At 40.1% G+C, this 11,544-nt stretch overlaps 1 protein-coding gene across 1 annotated transcript; it reads left to right on the top strand.

The window, feature by feature from the left end:
- The first annotated feature begins 662 nt into the window (after window positions 1-662).
- Window positions 663-6,409, top strand: LOC762804 (alpha-1A adrenergic receptor). The gene is made up of 2 exons (XM_030985475.1): window positions 663-1,702; window positions 4,758-6,409. Exons 1-2 carry the CDS (start codon window positions 727-729, stop codon window positions 5,645-5,647), a joined length of 1,866 nt encoding a protein of 621 aa, XP_030841335.1. The 5' UTR covers window positions 663-726; the 3' UTR covers window positions 5,648-6,409.
- Window positions 6,410-11,544: the final 5,135 nt, after the last annotated feature.

Genomic DNA, 11,544 nt, shown 5'->3' with positions numbered 1-11,544 from the left:
TCTTTTGCACTTTTGCCCGGTATTTGTGAGGCATATCATATATTAAACGTTGTCATAACATCGGCAACCTCCACGCCGGAGAATGTTCTTGGCTTCCAATTAGCTAATATGACCCTCCCCGAGGCGCTGATTAATCTTAAGACGCCCTAGGACAGCACGTCACAGTTTATGATATTCGTCAAAGATGTTATAGGCAACGATCAATGACGAAATACTTTATGAGTAAAATGTTCAGGGTTATTCGTGGAGGAGGAATTCATAGGAAAAGTCTTGAGGGTTACAGAATATATTTATTCAAGGTTATAATTTATGAAACCTTGACACTTTTACGTACGAAAGAATGTTTATCCTTTGCATCACAATGAAGGAAACCATTCACAAATTTGGGAGGTAAGTCCTGTTTTAAAAAAATAAAGATTAACAACTTTTATGCATTTTTCAGAGTCTGCAAGTATTTGTATTATTTTTTTTGGATAGAGCATTTTCCTTCAAGCTAACATTTTTATTGAAGCCTTTCCGTTTTTCTCGCAGAAATCACGGTGAGATTATCGAATGCCGATATTTATAGTATTTTCCGTACTGTATATTCAAAATTGATTAGTGAAATATTAAAATATTCAAACTAAAGAACTCTCTATCTATTTTCTCTCTTTTCCCGCAGGCTGTCTGTGACATATTTTCCTGAGAATATCGTGCCCTTACATCTTATCCAGTTATGACTGCACAATGACTGTAAACTCCGCGAACACCGATCAGAATGTACCGCCTTCGTGGGATTCGTCGTCAGACTTCTTCCTGGACTATGCCACCAACGCGACCAATGGCACACTCGTCTACAACATCCCACGACTCATTATCTCTAGCGCGCTACTGCTTATCATCATTATGGCGGTCATATTTGGCAATATCCTGGTGCTTCTTGCAGTACTCATGGAAAGAAAACTGCGCACCGTGACAAACTATTTTATTTTCAATTTAGCAGTAGCTGATCTTCTCTTGGGAACCCTCGTTCTTCCATTTTCTGGTACCCTAGAGGTAATTAGCTACTGGCCATTCGGTCAAAAGTTTTGTGACGTATGGGCGTCGGTAGATGTTCTTTGCTGTACCGCCTCGATTGTCAGTCTTTGCGTTATTAGCATCGACAGATACATTGGTGTTACAAGGCCGCTGAAACATAAACTCATAGTCACACCGAGGAGGGCGCTGTTGGTCATTGTCGGTGTGTGGATACTGTCTTTTGCCATTGCAGTTGGTCCGTTGTTTGGGTGGAGACCACCCAAGGATGACCCTTTAGAGTGCCCGCTTTCAGACTCAATAGATTATGTCTTCTTCTCGGTCTCTGGGTCTTTCTACATTCCATTAATTGTCATCATAGTCCTATACATTCGCATATACCAAACTGTTTCTGTAGAATACAAAAGTAGACATGGTGGGAAGTCTCACGGCTCGCCATCTACAAGTTCAGAGAAAGGTAGCCCCAATGGGGTTGTTCTGCGGATGCATAGAGGCAGTGTCCAGACGCCTCCTGGACATCAACTGGTAAAACGCCAGAATTCGGCCAACAGCCTCCTAAGGCCTTCCAGAACTGCGTCGCAAAGATCGGTTACCTTTAATCGTGAAAAGAAGGTAGCTAAAACGCTTGGGATCGTTGTCAGCGTCTTCTTCATGTGCTGGTTTCCATTCTTCTTCCTGCTTCCTTTAAGTAAGTAGAAAATGGTCATGGTATAAATTTAGCTTTTGTGTGTGTGTGTTTCTGGTTTCTTACCCCGATGTCCTTAGCATCAAGACTTTAGGCTCCGAAGATAATTCCAAACTGAAGAAAATTGATCGCCCTCACTAATTGCTATTATACGTTGCAAGTCGCGGTTTTAAACATCCCCTTCCCGCCTTTTGCAAACCCCTTTTCGCCCTTTGGGTTCGCAGGGCTTCGTTAAATTTCAATACATTAAAATCAATTTGCAATCTTATTATCGGCCCCTATTTAAGGATATCAATCGTAGAGGTGTCGTAGTCAAGTGGTTTGAGCTCTTGAATGGAGATACAAAGGTCATGGGTTCGAGACCAGGCGCGGCACTTGTGTCCTTGAACAAGGCATTTTAACTTCATGGCCCCTCTCCACCAAGGTGTTAAAATGAGTATGCGGTAAAATGCGAACGTCATTGTCGTTGGGCTTTTGTATGGGCGTTGCGGTAAAGAAGGCGACTAGTAGTAGGAAACCAGCATGTTTTTGTGTTCCCTGACGAATACCGAATAATTTTGACTTGGGCTGCCCCCTTGAAAATCCCAGGCATATCGTGAGAGGTCGACAAAGGTCACACAGGGATAGAAATTCAAATAGTTCCAATCATGTCAATATGTATATCAAATTACTCGTCTGGTCATGAGGATTCCAAAATATATAGTTTGCTATACCTCCGACCTTAAATGAGGGCGCTGTGGTCAAAAACGTTGAAAGGTCAACACACTTTTGACTGGTGGTCAAATTCACCAACACAGTGAACCTTATTAAGTTGCATATCAAATTACTCGTCTGGTCATAAGGAATTCAAAAATGTATAGGTTGTTATACCTCCGACTGTAAAGGAGGGCGCTATGGTCAAACAGGTCAATGCACTTTAGAAATTCACCAACACAGTTTACATCGTCCGATTCCAATGATTTTAGTGTCTAATAATATGTTTTCTGACATAAAAAATCAACTAAGCAACTTTTAAGATCAAAAGTGGTTGCCATAACCTTGAAATTTCCCCCAATCCCATGGATAAGAATTTGTTAGATGTTTGTCACCGAAACGGCAGCCATTTTGAATGTTCATGGTCAAGGTAAGCACTTTTACTTTTGAAAGTTGTGTAGTTGAATTGGCCATGTCAGAACAAATATTATTAGACCCTAAAATCGTTAGAATCGGACAATGTTAACCGTGTTGGTGAATTTCTAAAGTGCATTGACCTTTTTTTTTACCATAGCGCCCTCATTTAAGGTCGGAGGTATAACAAACCATACATTTTTTGAATCCTTATGCAAGACGAGTAATTTGATATGCAATTTGATAAGGTTAAGTGTGTTAGTGAATTTGACCACCAGTCAAAAAGTGTGTTGACCTTTCAACGTTTTCGACCATAGCGCCCTCATTTAAGGTCGAAGGTATAGCAAACTATACATTTTTGGAATCCTCATGACCAGACGAGTAATTTGATATGCATATTGACACGATTGGAACTATTTGAATTTCTATTCCTGTGTAACCTTTGTTGACCCCTCACGAAAATGCCTGGGATTTTCAAGGGGGCAGCCCAAGTCAAAATTGTTCGGTATTCATCAGGGAACACAAAAACACTTTCAAACCTTTGTTCCCAGAGATTGGTCACGGGACCTACAAGCTGGTCTCCTACTATAGCTCCGATACTCCCCAAGAAGTGGAGAATATGCGAAATAGTGACTGAATAAATTACCGGAGTAATAACAAAACCGTATATAAGGGCTTTGATCGCTTCATAAGAAATGATTAACATTATCATTATTTGCACCAGGGAGCACTTTATAGAGAGAGAGGATTGGTCAGAAAAGGGGATGTCAGATAATGGGGACATGATCCAGCGAACATGCGATGATAATAAACGAATGTTGGGACCTTTAAAAAAGAGCATGCAAGAAAGTTTTCTCTAAGAAGAACAGAAAACCAAAACATTTACATAGAACAGCTAAGTGAATGAAAGAAAAACCCGCATGAAATTTGTAATAAAAAAAATCAATGTAAACAAAAGTCAGATACGTGTATTTATCCAAAAGAAAGAGACATACAATTAAAACCTTTTACTTCATTATGAAAGGTTAATGGACTTGTTTACGTTTTCCGTGTTACTTGTAGAACCAGAACAAAGTTTCGACGGCTTTTGACTATGTTTACTTGTTTTGAGAAAAAGAAGAACACTTGAGTGACTTGACCACTCATTAAAGGCATTGCGACTAATCAATTACCACTTGACATTATACTCTAAAAGGCTAAAGTGAAAATCAAGTCTGAAAAATAGTAGAATATAATTACGAGACGTCAAGAAGCCGTACAATGTTCAAAACACTGATATAATAGAAAAAATAATTTATATCATTTGGTGACTTATTAATTTGCATTGTGCATTTGGCAGCTGATCGAAAACACAAGAAACCCTGTACTTTTTTAGAAAGCCTACCCGATTGAAATCTAATATTTCATTCATTTTCTATTCTGAGCAAAAAGATTATTAACATTTCTCCAAGGTTCGCTCAAGACGATTGAATTGTGGGATAACATGCGTTAGTATTGTAATTGGTCCTTCTTGAACTCCCTTGTGTAATTCAGTGTCATGTTTCATTCGTACTTGTAGGAATGATGATCTAGTGAATATCAATAATTCATGATCAACAATTGAAATGGTTTCATTTGAGCGCCAATAAGCCTTAACTTTGCCTTTCCCCATTTGGATGCTATAGAAATAATTATATATTAACAAGAATAGATTCATTTTTAAAAAAGTGGGCGTGGTTTAACTTTGAGTAGAATTGAACCCCACCCCACCCCCCCCCCCCCCCCCACCTCTTCATTGTATTATGCGCACACATTTAAATCCTAAACATCTTTCACGGTTCAATGCCAGATTTCTAATTGTTAGTTTTTGCCAAAATGTCACCCTAAGGTAAATAATTGTGTTTTTATGTTAAAGTCTATATTTCAATATTGTTTCTCTTCTTTATTTTTTCACTTTGATCTCACTTTGTAGCCTCTGCTTGTACTAGTTGCTACGTCCCACCCTTGGCCTTCAACATATTCTTCTGGCTGGGTTACTGCAACAGCTTCATGAATCCCCTGATCTACGCGGTGTCCAACATGACATTTCGCCGGGCTTTCAAGAAGATCCTCTCCTGCCAGTACTGCCAAGACTGTCCATGTGGCCCGACCAGCGCACCGCGTAAGATTTACAGCGCAGGCTCACGTAGTCGGACAAGAACCAGTAACTGCTTGCAGTACAACGCCGTACCCACGTGTAATGATTTTGATTTGAAAGGGCAAGACGAGGTTCTTCAGGTCGTTGTTGCGAGAAGAGCGTCCTCTGCATCAGAGGGCCACTTAGGGAAGGACGAAATACAGGATTTACTGCCACGCTCATCGTTGCGGAGGACACTCTCTGATGCAGGACGGCCGGTGGACTGCAAAGTGTTGTATGCGCGGTTGTCGGCCGGTGCAGATGCTTCGCTAAGTACCATTACAGAAGTCCAAGAGCACCCTGAACATGAGGAGTCTTCTTTTCACGAACGTGGACACAGAATCTATCACTTTTCTAGCAGTAGCGAAGATGTGTCATTGTGCTCTTCACCTAGCCATTCTTCAAAAAACCCAGAGAGTTCCTCGGCCAGCGAAGGTATACAGTACCCAGGGCCTCGAGGACCAAACCTGTTGGTAACTAATGCTGTAATAAATCAAACCGACTCAGATAGCGCAGGAACCCCGAATCATTGCAGCTCTACTGTTAATGGTATTGAAACTCCAGAATCCTTGGAATTGAACGCGAAAAAGAATCATAATCTAATCACATGCAGACAGAGGGCAACGAAGGAATTTAATAATCGACAAGAACCCAGTAGATTAATTTCAATAGAGACTTCGTTATGAAATGCAAGACTTATAAATTATATGTAATTATCGCTGCTCATAATGAGTCTAAAAGACGGGATCCACATCTAGCTCACACCTTGAAAAGGTGCAAATTCGTTGCAAATTTGTTCGTGCATATGAAACTAACAAAGTGTTAAAGCCCCTTAAAAGTGTTGGGAGCCTCAAATTCGCCTACAATTTTATGGAAAATTTTCATTCAAATTGTATCATTATGTGAAAGAGGATATCATTTTAGACCAGTTCTGCAAAGATTTCCCCAACAAAAATGTGTTTGAAGACAAATATTGATAAAAGATTACATCATTTTGGTTTTCTGTTGTTGGCAGAAAACCTAAATCTTGTATTCTTTCAATCAATATTCGACTTCAAACACATTTTTTTTTAAAATCCTTGTAGGAATGTGTCTTAAATGACATCACCTTTCACATCATGATACAATTTAAGTGAAATTTTGCCATCGAATTGTGTGGCTCCCAACACTTTAGAGCGGCTTCAAAACATTTGATATTTCCATAATGCGAAATGATGATTTTTTTTAAAGAGTATTTTAGTTTTTAACATTTGCATTATGTCTTTATTCTAATTTTTGAATAAATAGTTTAGATGATCGATTGAAAATCGTTAAGAAAATGAAAAGAGTTAATACTCGCTTGAATTTACACACCAGGGGGGTGTTTCACAAAGATCCTAAGTTGAACTTATCTCTAAGTTTGACTTAAAATTATGGAGAGCCATTTGTAGCCTTAAAATAAAATATATTCAAACGCGAAAATTCAAGTATTTCAGACTTTTCATAAATTCCACATCAATAACATTGAAATCTCCTTGATAATTGAAAATATGAATGTTTTGACTCAACATTTAATGTCTTTTAAATAACTTTTACAAAATATTTTCAATGATGCTAACGGCATTCCATAATGTTTAAGTCCAACTTAGAGATAAGTTCAACTTAGGATCTTTGTGAAACACCCCCCCCCCTGGACAACTACTTTCTGGACTACATTTCCATGACTTATAAGACAAAGAAAAGTTACCCCTGGACGATTTCCCACTACTATTTTGCCCAGGAAGACTGCACCTCCATCGGCTGTCAGCCCGGAACAAGTACCCCCAAAGACTACCTCGAACAATCACCCCTTATGAAAATTACCACCAATAAACTACCTCTCCGATAATTACACCCGGACAACTGTCCCTCATCAAAGACAAAGGTGATTGAAGAGTAACGAAGTTATTAAATGCTCGCATGAATGCAAAGCTTATCAGGCGACTAACCATCAGGAGTACAACCCACGGAGAACTGCCCCAAAGACAACTTTCACGGACAACCTGTCCTAGAACGACTGCCTGTGGATAATAGTCCATGACAGACACTCCGCTCTATCGTTCCTCGAAAACTACTGCTTAGAACCATCACCCCTGACAACTCGCCCAATTAAAAAAAAAACATCGACGGAATAGCTCTCCATGTTGACGAAATAGCTCTCCATGATGACGAAATTGAATGCACTTATTGAATATAATACTGAAGGGGAAAAGCTGGACAACTCCCACTGAGGTCGGTTACTCCTTGACAACTTCCTATGACGGCCTCCCTCTGGACTAATTGTTAAGACAACCTCCCCCAAGAAAACCTATGACATTGTACAAAGCTGTATTAAGCCTGCCCCTCTTCCTCTCCGACTGTCGAGCTATGGAAGCACCCTCGACCATTATTTCTGTTACAACTATCTCTAAAGTCAATTACCGACTCGAGACACTAATCTAACCCGGGAACCTGCCCCTCAGGACTTTTTACCCCGGATAACTATCGCTGAGGACATTTATCCTCGAATATCAAAACCTGTGTATTCTTACTCTCAGACAACTACCCTGGACACCTTTCCACAGGACACCTTATGACAATGTATTCGGACAACTGCGCCTCCCCATGACAATGTATCAGGACAACTGCCTCCCCCATGACAATTTATCAGGACAACTGCCTACCCCCCCCCCCCCATGACAATGTATCAGGACAACTGCGTCCCCCCCCCCCCGTAATAATTTTTCAGGACAACTGCCCTCCCTAACTGTCAACCAAGGACAAACTTTCGAACCATCACCTAGATTCTAGGATCCCCAAGTACAAGGGCTGACGAAGGAAACTGCTCCTTAGGACAGTTACATAATTACTTAATTAATTGGACATCGACTTCTATTAAACTTGACTGACAAAATAGGCTTCAAGTGTGACGAAATTTGACTCACTTCAGAATATACACTATCCAGACAACTATCCACGAACAACTATCCCTAGGATGGTTATGACCGGACAGTATTTCTGGACAGCCTTCTCTTAGGTCAACCCTAGGACTATGTGTCTGGACGAGTTCCCCTCCCCTGACTATCAGCCCAAAACATCACTCCGGACTATTACACCAGGACCAATACCTCCAAAGATAAGAGCCCCAAGGACGGTTATCTCTGAAAACTATCCCTTTAATAACCCCCAAAATCTACTCCCCAAAAGATTTACGAAATAGCCTTCAAGCAGTTATACTTGTCCATGGTGACGAAACTATATGATATTTATAATGTACACTATCGGCTAGCCAACCAATGCCCTTGACTGTCACGACCGGACAACTACCCTCAGGGGTATTTACTTATTTACTTTTATTTAGGGCAACTTCCTTAGACTACCTCCACCTGGGTCAATCTATTACAATGTAGCCGGACTACTGCTAATATCCCGACTATAAGCCTAGGATAACCAATCCATATTATCACGCCAGGGCAAACATACCCAGATACCCTCTGGAAGCTACTGCATATGACAACTGTTCCCGACAACTACTCAATCTTCTGAAACTAATTGAAGATAGCCTTCGAATGGTGACGAATGTGTAGTCACTCTAGAATGTACTTTATCTTGTACGTTTTCGAGACGACTAGTCCGGACATCTTCCCACGAGGTCACCCTTAGACAATTTAAATACGGACTAGTACTGTCATTTCCCCGACAATCAGCCCTGAATAACTGCCTCCGTACATTCACCCCAAGATAGGAACACCCAACTCCAATTAACCCTGGACAACTTACCCCATCAAAATGATTGAAGAAATAATCCACGTGATGAAATGGCACATTCATGAACGTATCCACAAGACTAGACACTGGACTGTAACTCTCGGACAACTCCCTTTGAGGACCGCTACTCTCGGACCATTTCTCCGTACAACCTCGCTTTCGACATCCTAGAACAGTGTATCAGGACAACGACCCCTCCTATTATCAGTTCAATACACATAACCCTGTACTAGTTCTAATACACCTAATATACCCTGTGGACAAACCACCCCCGGACAACCACCCCAAGGATAACCACCCTCTAGGACAACTTCCTCCTAGGACAATTATCCCCTAGGGCAACCATCCTCTAGGACAACTACCTATCCCCGAACAACTAACCCCAGACAAATACCCCTAGGAAAACTACCCCAGACAACTACCCCTAGACAACTATCCTCTAGGACAATTCCCCCCGCGAAACTATCCTAGGGGGTAGTTGTCTGGGGGTAGTTGTCCTAGGGGGTAGTTGTCCTAGGGATAGTTGTCTTGGGGTAGTTATCCGGGGTTAATTGTCCTAGGGGATAGTCATCCTAGAGGCTGGTTGCCTAAGGCGGTACTGTTGTCCTAAAGGGTGGTTATCCTAGGGGTGGTTACCCGGGGTGGGTGTCTAGGGGGTAGGTGTTCGAATACGCCATGTACTATGTCCCCCAGGATAAGTGCCTACGGGTAACCCTGGAAAAATATCAAAATTAAAAAAAGGGACGACATAATCCTGAAGAGTGACGAACTGATGACATACAATGTAAATGTACATCTCGGACAACTACACCTAAGGACGGCTACTCTCGGACAACAACTGCTTAGACATGCTGGGACAATGTATCACGAATAATGAACCCAAAGAACTACTTGTCACTAATCAAATAGTCCAAATGTGTAGTAAGCAAATAATTACCGTTTGTGAAGGTGATTGGACAAACTATCACTTCCGAGGCGATATTGATAGTGATAGTTTGTCCAATCACCTTCACAAACGGTAAATATTTGCTTTATATTCCACATCGGAATCATTTCACTTCTTCCGTCATTTTAGAGCAACAAGTCATCAATTAACAGCTAGCAAATGGTGGTGTGACCATAGTTCGCACTTGATCAAAGTTCGCGTACTGACACTAAAAGCGCTTAAAGAGGAGAGCAATACGCAACGTATACGATTAAAGTGCGTTGCACTGTGTAGATAGTTCTTCTATCTTCAGTGAAAGTGCGTTGCACTGTGTAGATAGTGCTACTATTTACACAGTGCAACGAACTGTTCTTCTCCCATCGTAATGGGCGAACTATCTTTCATCACGTGATTTACTTTTGACCAATCGTAGAGCTAGATTCTTAGTATGTGAAATATAATATGTTATAGTAAGAGTATAATTTTTAACATACTTGTATATAAGGTGATCTGTTCCTCGGCGAGATTTACCGCCCATGGTAGAGCCTACCGAAATGCTTTCAATTCCAGACACAAAAATGAACACCAACATTGATTTACGGCTTCATACCCTCAAAAATATTTAATGTAAGTTCAAGTTTTCCATGATATAGACCAGTATTTTATTTTCCTACCTCTTGCTTGTGTATTTATTTGAAGGTAGGATATTGTTGTCAAATTGACAGAGAACCGAAGTGCTTGTGTGCTATTTTAGTATATTATTATGTTGTTGTTGCGGTTGCGGTACTAAATTGTTTTATGCACTGGAGGCGGGTTTTGTAAACAGATTTTGTTGAATTTATTTTCGTTTTTGTTTCGCACGAAGTTTTGGATTTATCAAAATTGATTAAGTTAAACAATGTGACTTTTGAGTGATTTTAGGAAGCGACCAACACAAGGCTAACTTTGGGACGTTCAAAAATCGATATATTTTCTTTTATTCTTTTTCATTTTTTTAACCTTTTCTTTTTATTCATTGTTTTTATAGAAAATATTCTGTATGTACATCGGTATATAGGAAGCTGTACAGGTTGCGTTTCTTTCAGCTTTTGACTGGCTGAAATTAGTTTTAAAAGAATAAAATTTAACATTTTATCATATACGAATAACAAATCAGAGTTGGGTTCTTATTATTTGATAGAGGCAAAGAAAGAAAAAATAAATGGAGAGGAGATGGAAGGAGTGAGGTAGAAAGAGAGAAGAGAGAGAGAGAGAGAGAGAAAGATACAGAGAGAGCCCGAGGAGAGAGAAAGAGAGTGCTCTATATCTGCCTTAGAGTATTCAACTTGAGCTTGAAATCAAAAATCCTTGTATTCCATTGTGTACTCAGTCTCAAATGAATTAAAATCACCTGGAAACACACATTAAATAGAAAAAAAGGGAATCTTTATAAAAACGTTGTATCTCAGTCATTAAAACGACTCCTAATTGCGAAGCATCGAGGAGAAAACATACTAAAATTAGAAGGAAAAAACGTAAGACATTATTAAAAGGGATTCGTAGAACTGTAGGACGAAAACATAATGTGTGTGGGCAAAGTTAGTTATTTACCTATTACTTATTGATTAAAAGCAATTTGAAGAGAGGAAACCAAAAGTCATTTGGCGGGCGGTATCTGAATTTCAAGGAGAAAATCACATTTCAAGAAAGTTCAATTTTTGCCCTTTCATATGACTCCTCAATCAGGAAAAATGAGCCAGGAATAACAAAGTTCTGTTTGTTTAAAAAAATGCATCAGGTCTTTCGTCTTCTTTGTGCATGGCTGATCGTCAACGAAACGGAGTTAAGTCTTTTGTCAACTCTGTTCGTTGCAACGGCAGGTAGACAGTAAAAACGAACCCGTTTGATGAAATT

This window comes from Strongylocentrotus purpuratus, unplaced genomic scaffold, assembly GCF_000002235.5.
Source record: "Strongylocentrotus purpuratus isolate Spur 01 unplaced genomic scaffold, Spur_5.0 spur5_scaffold_15, whole genome shotgun sequence".
Taxonomy (NCBI): domain Eukaryota; kingdom Metazoa; phylum Echinodermata; class Echinoidea; order Camarodonta; family Strongylocentrotidae; genus Strongylocentrotus; species Strongylocentrotus purpuratus.
The sequence above is the reverse complement of the archived record's forward strand: the minus strand, read 5'-3'. Positions and strand labels throughout refer to the sequence as shown.

Excerpts from the sequence above, each read along its gene's own strand:
- LOC762804 (XM_030985475.1), top strand. The coding sequence starts at position 727 with ATGACTGTAAACTCCGCGAACACCGATCAGAATGTACCGCCTTCGTGG. Across the intron at positions 1,703-4,757 it reads CTTCTTCCTGCTTCCTTTAA|CCTCTGCTTGTACTAGTTGC; the intron begins GTAAGTAGAAAA and ends CTCACTTTGTAG.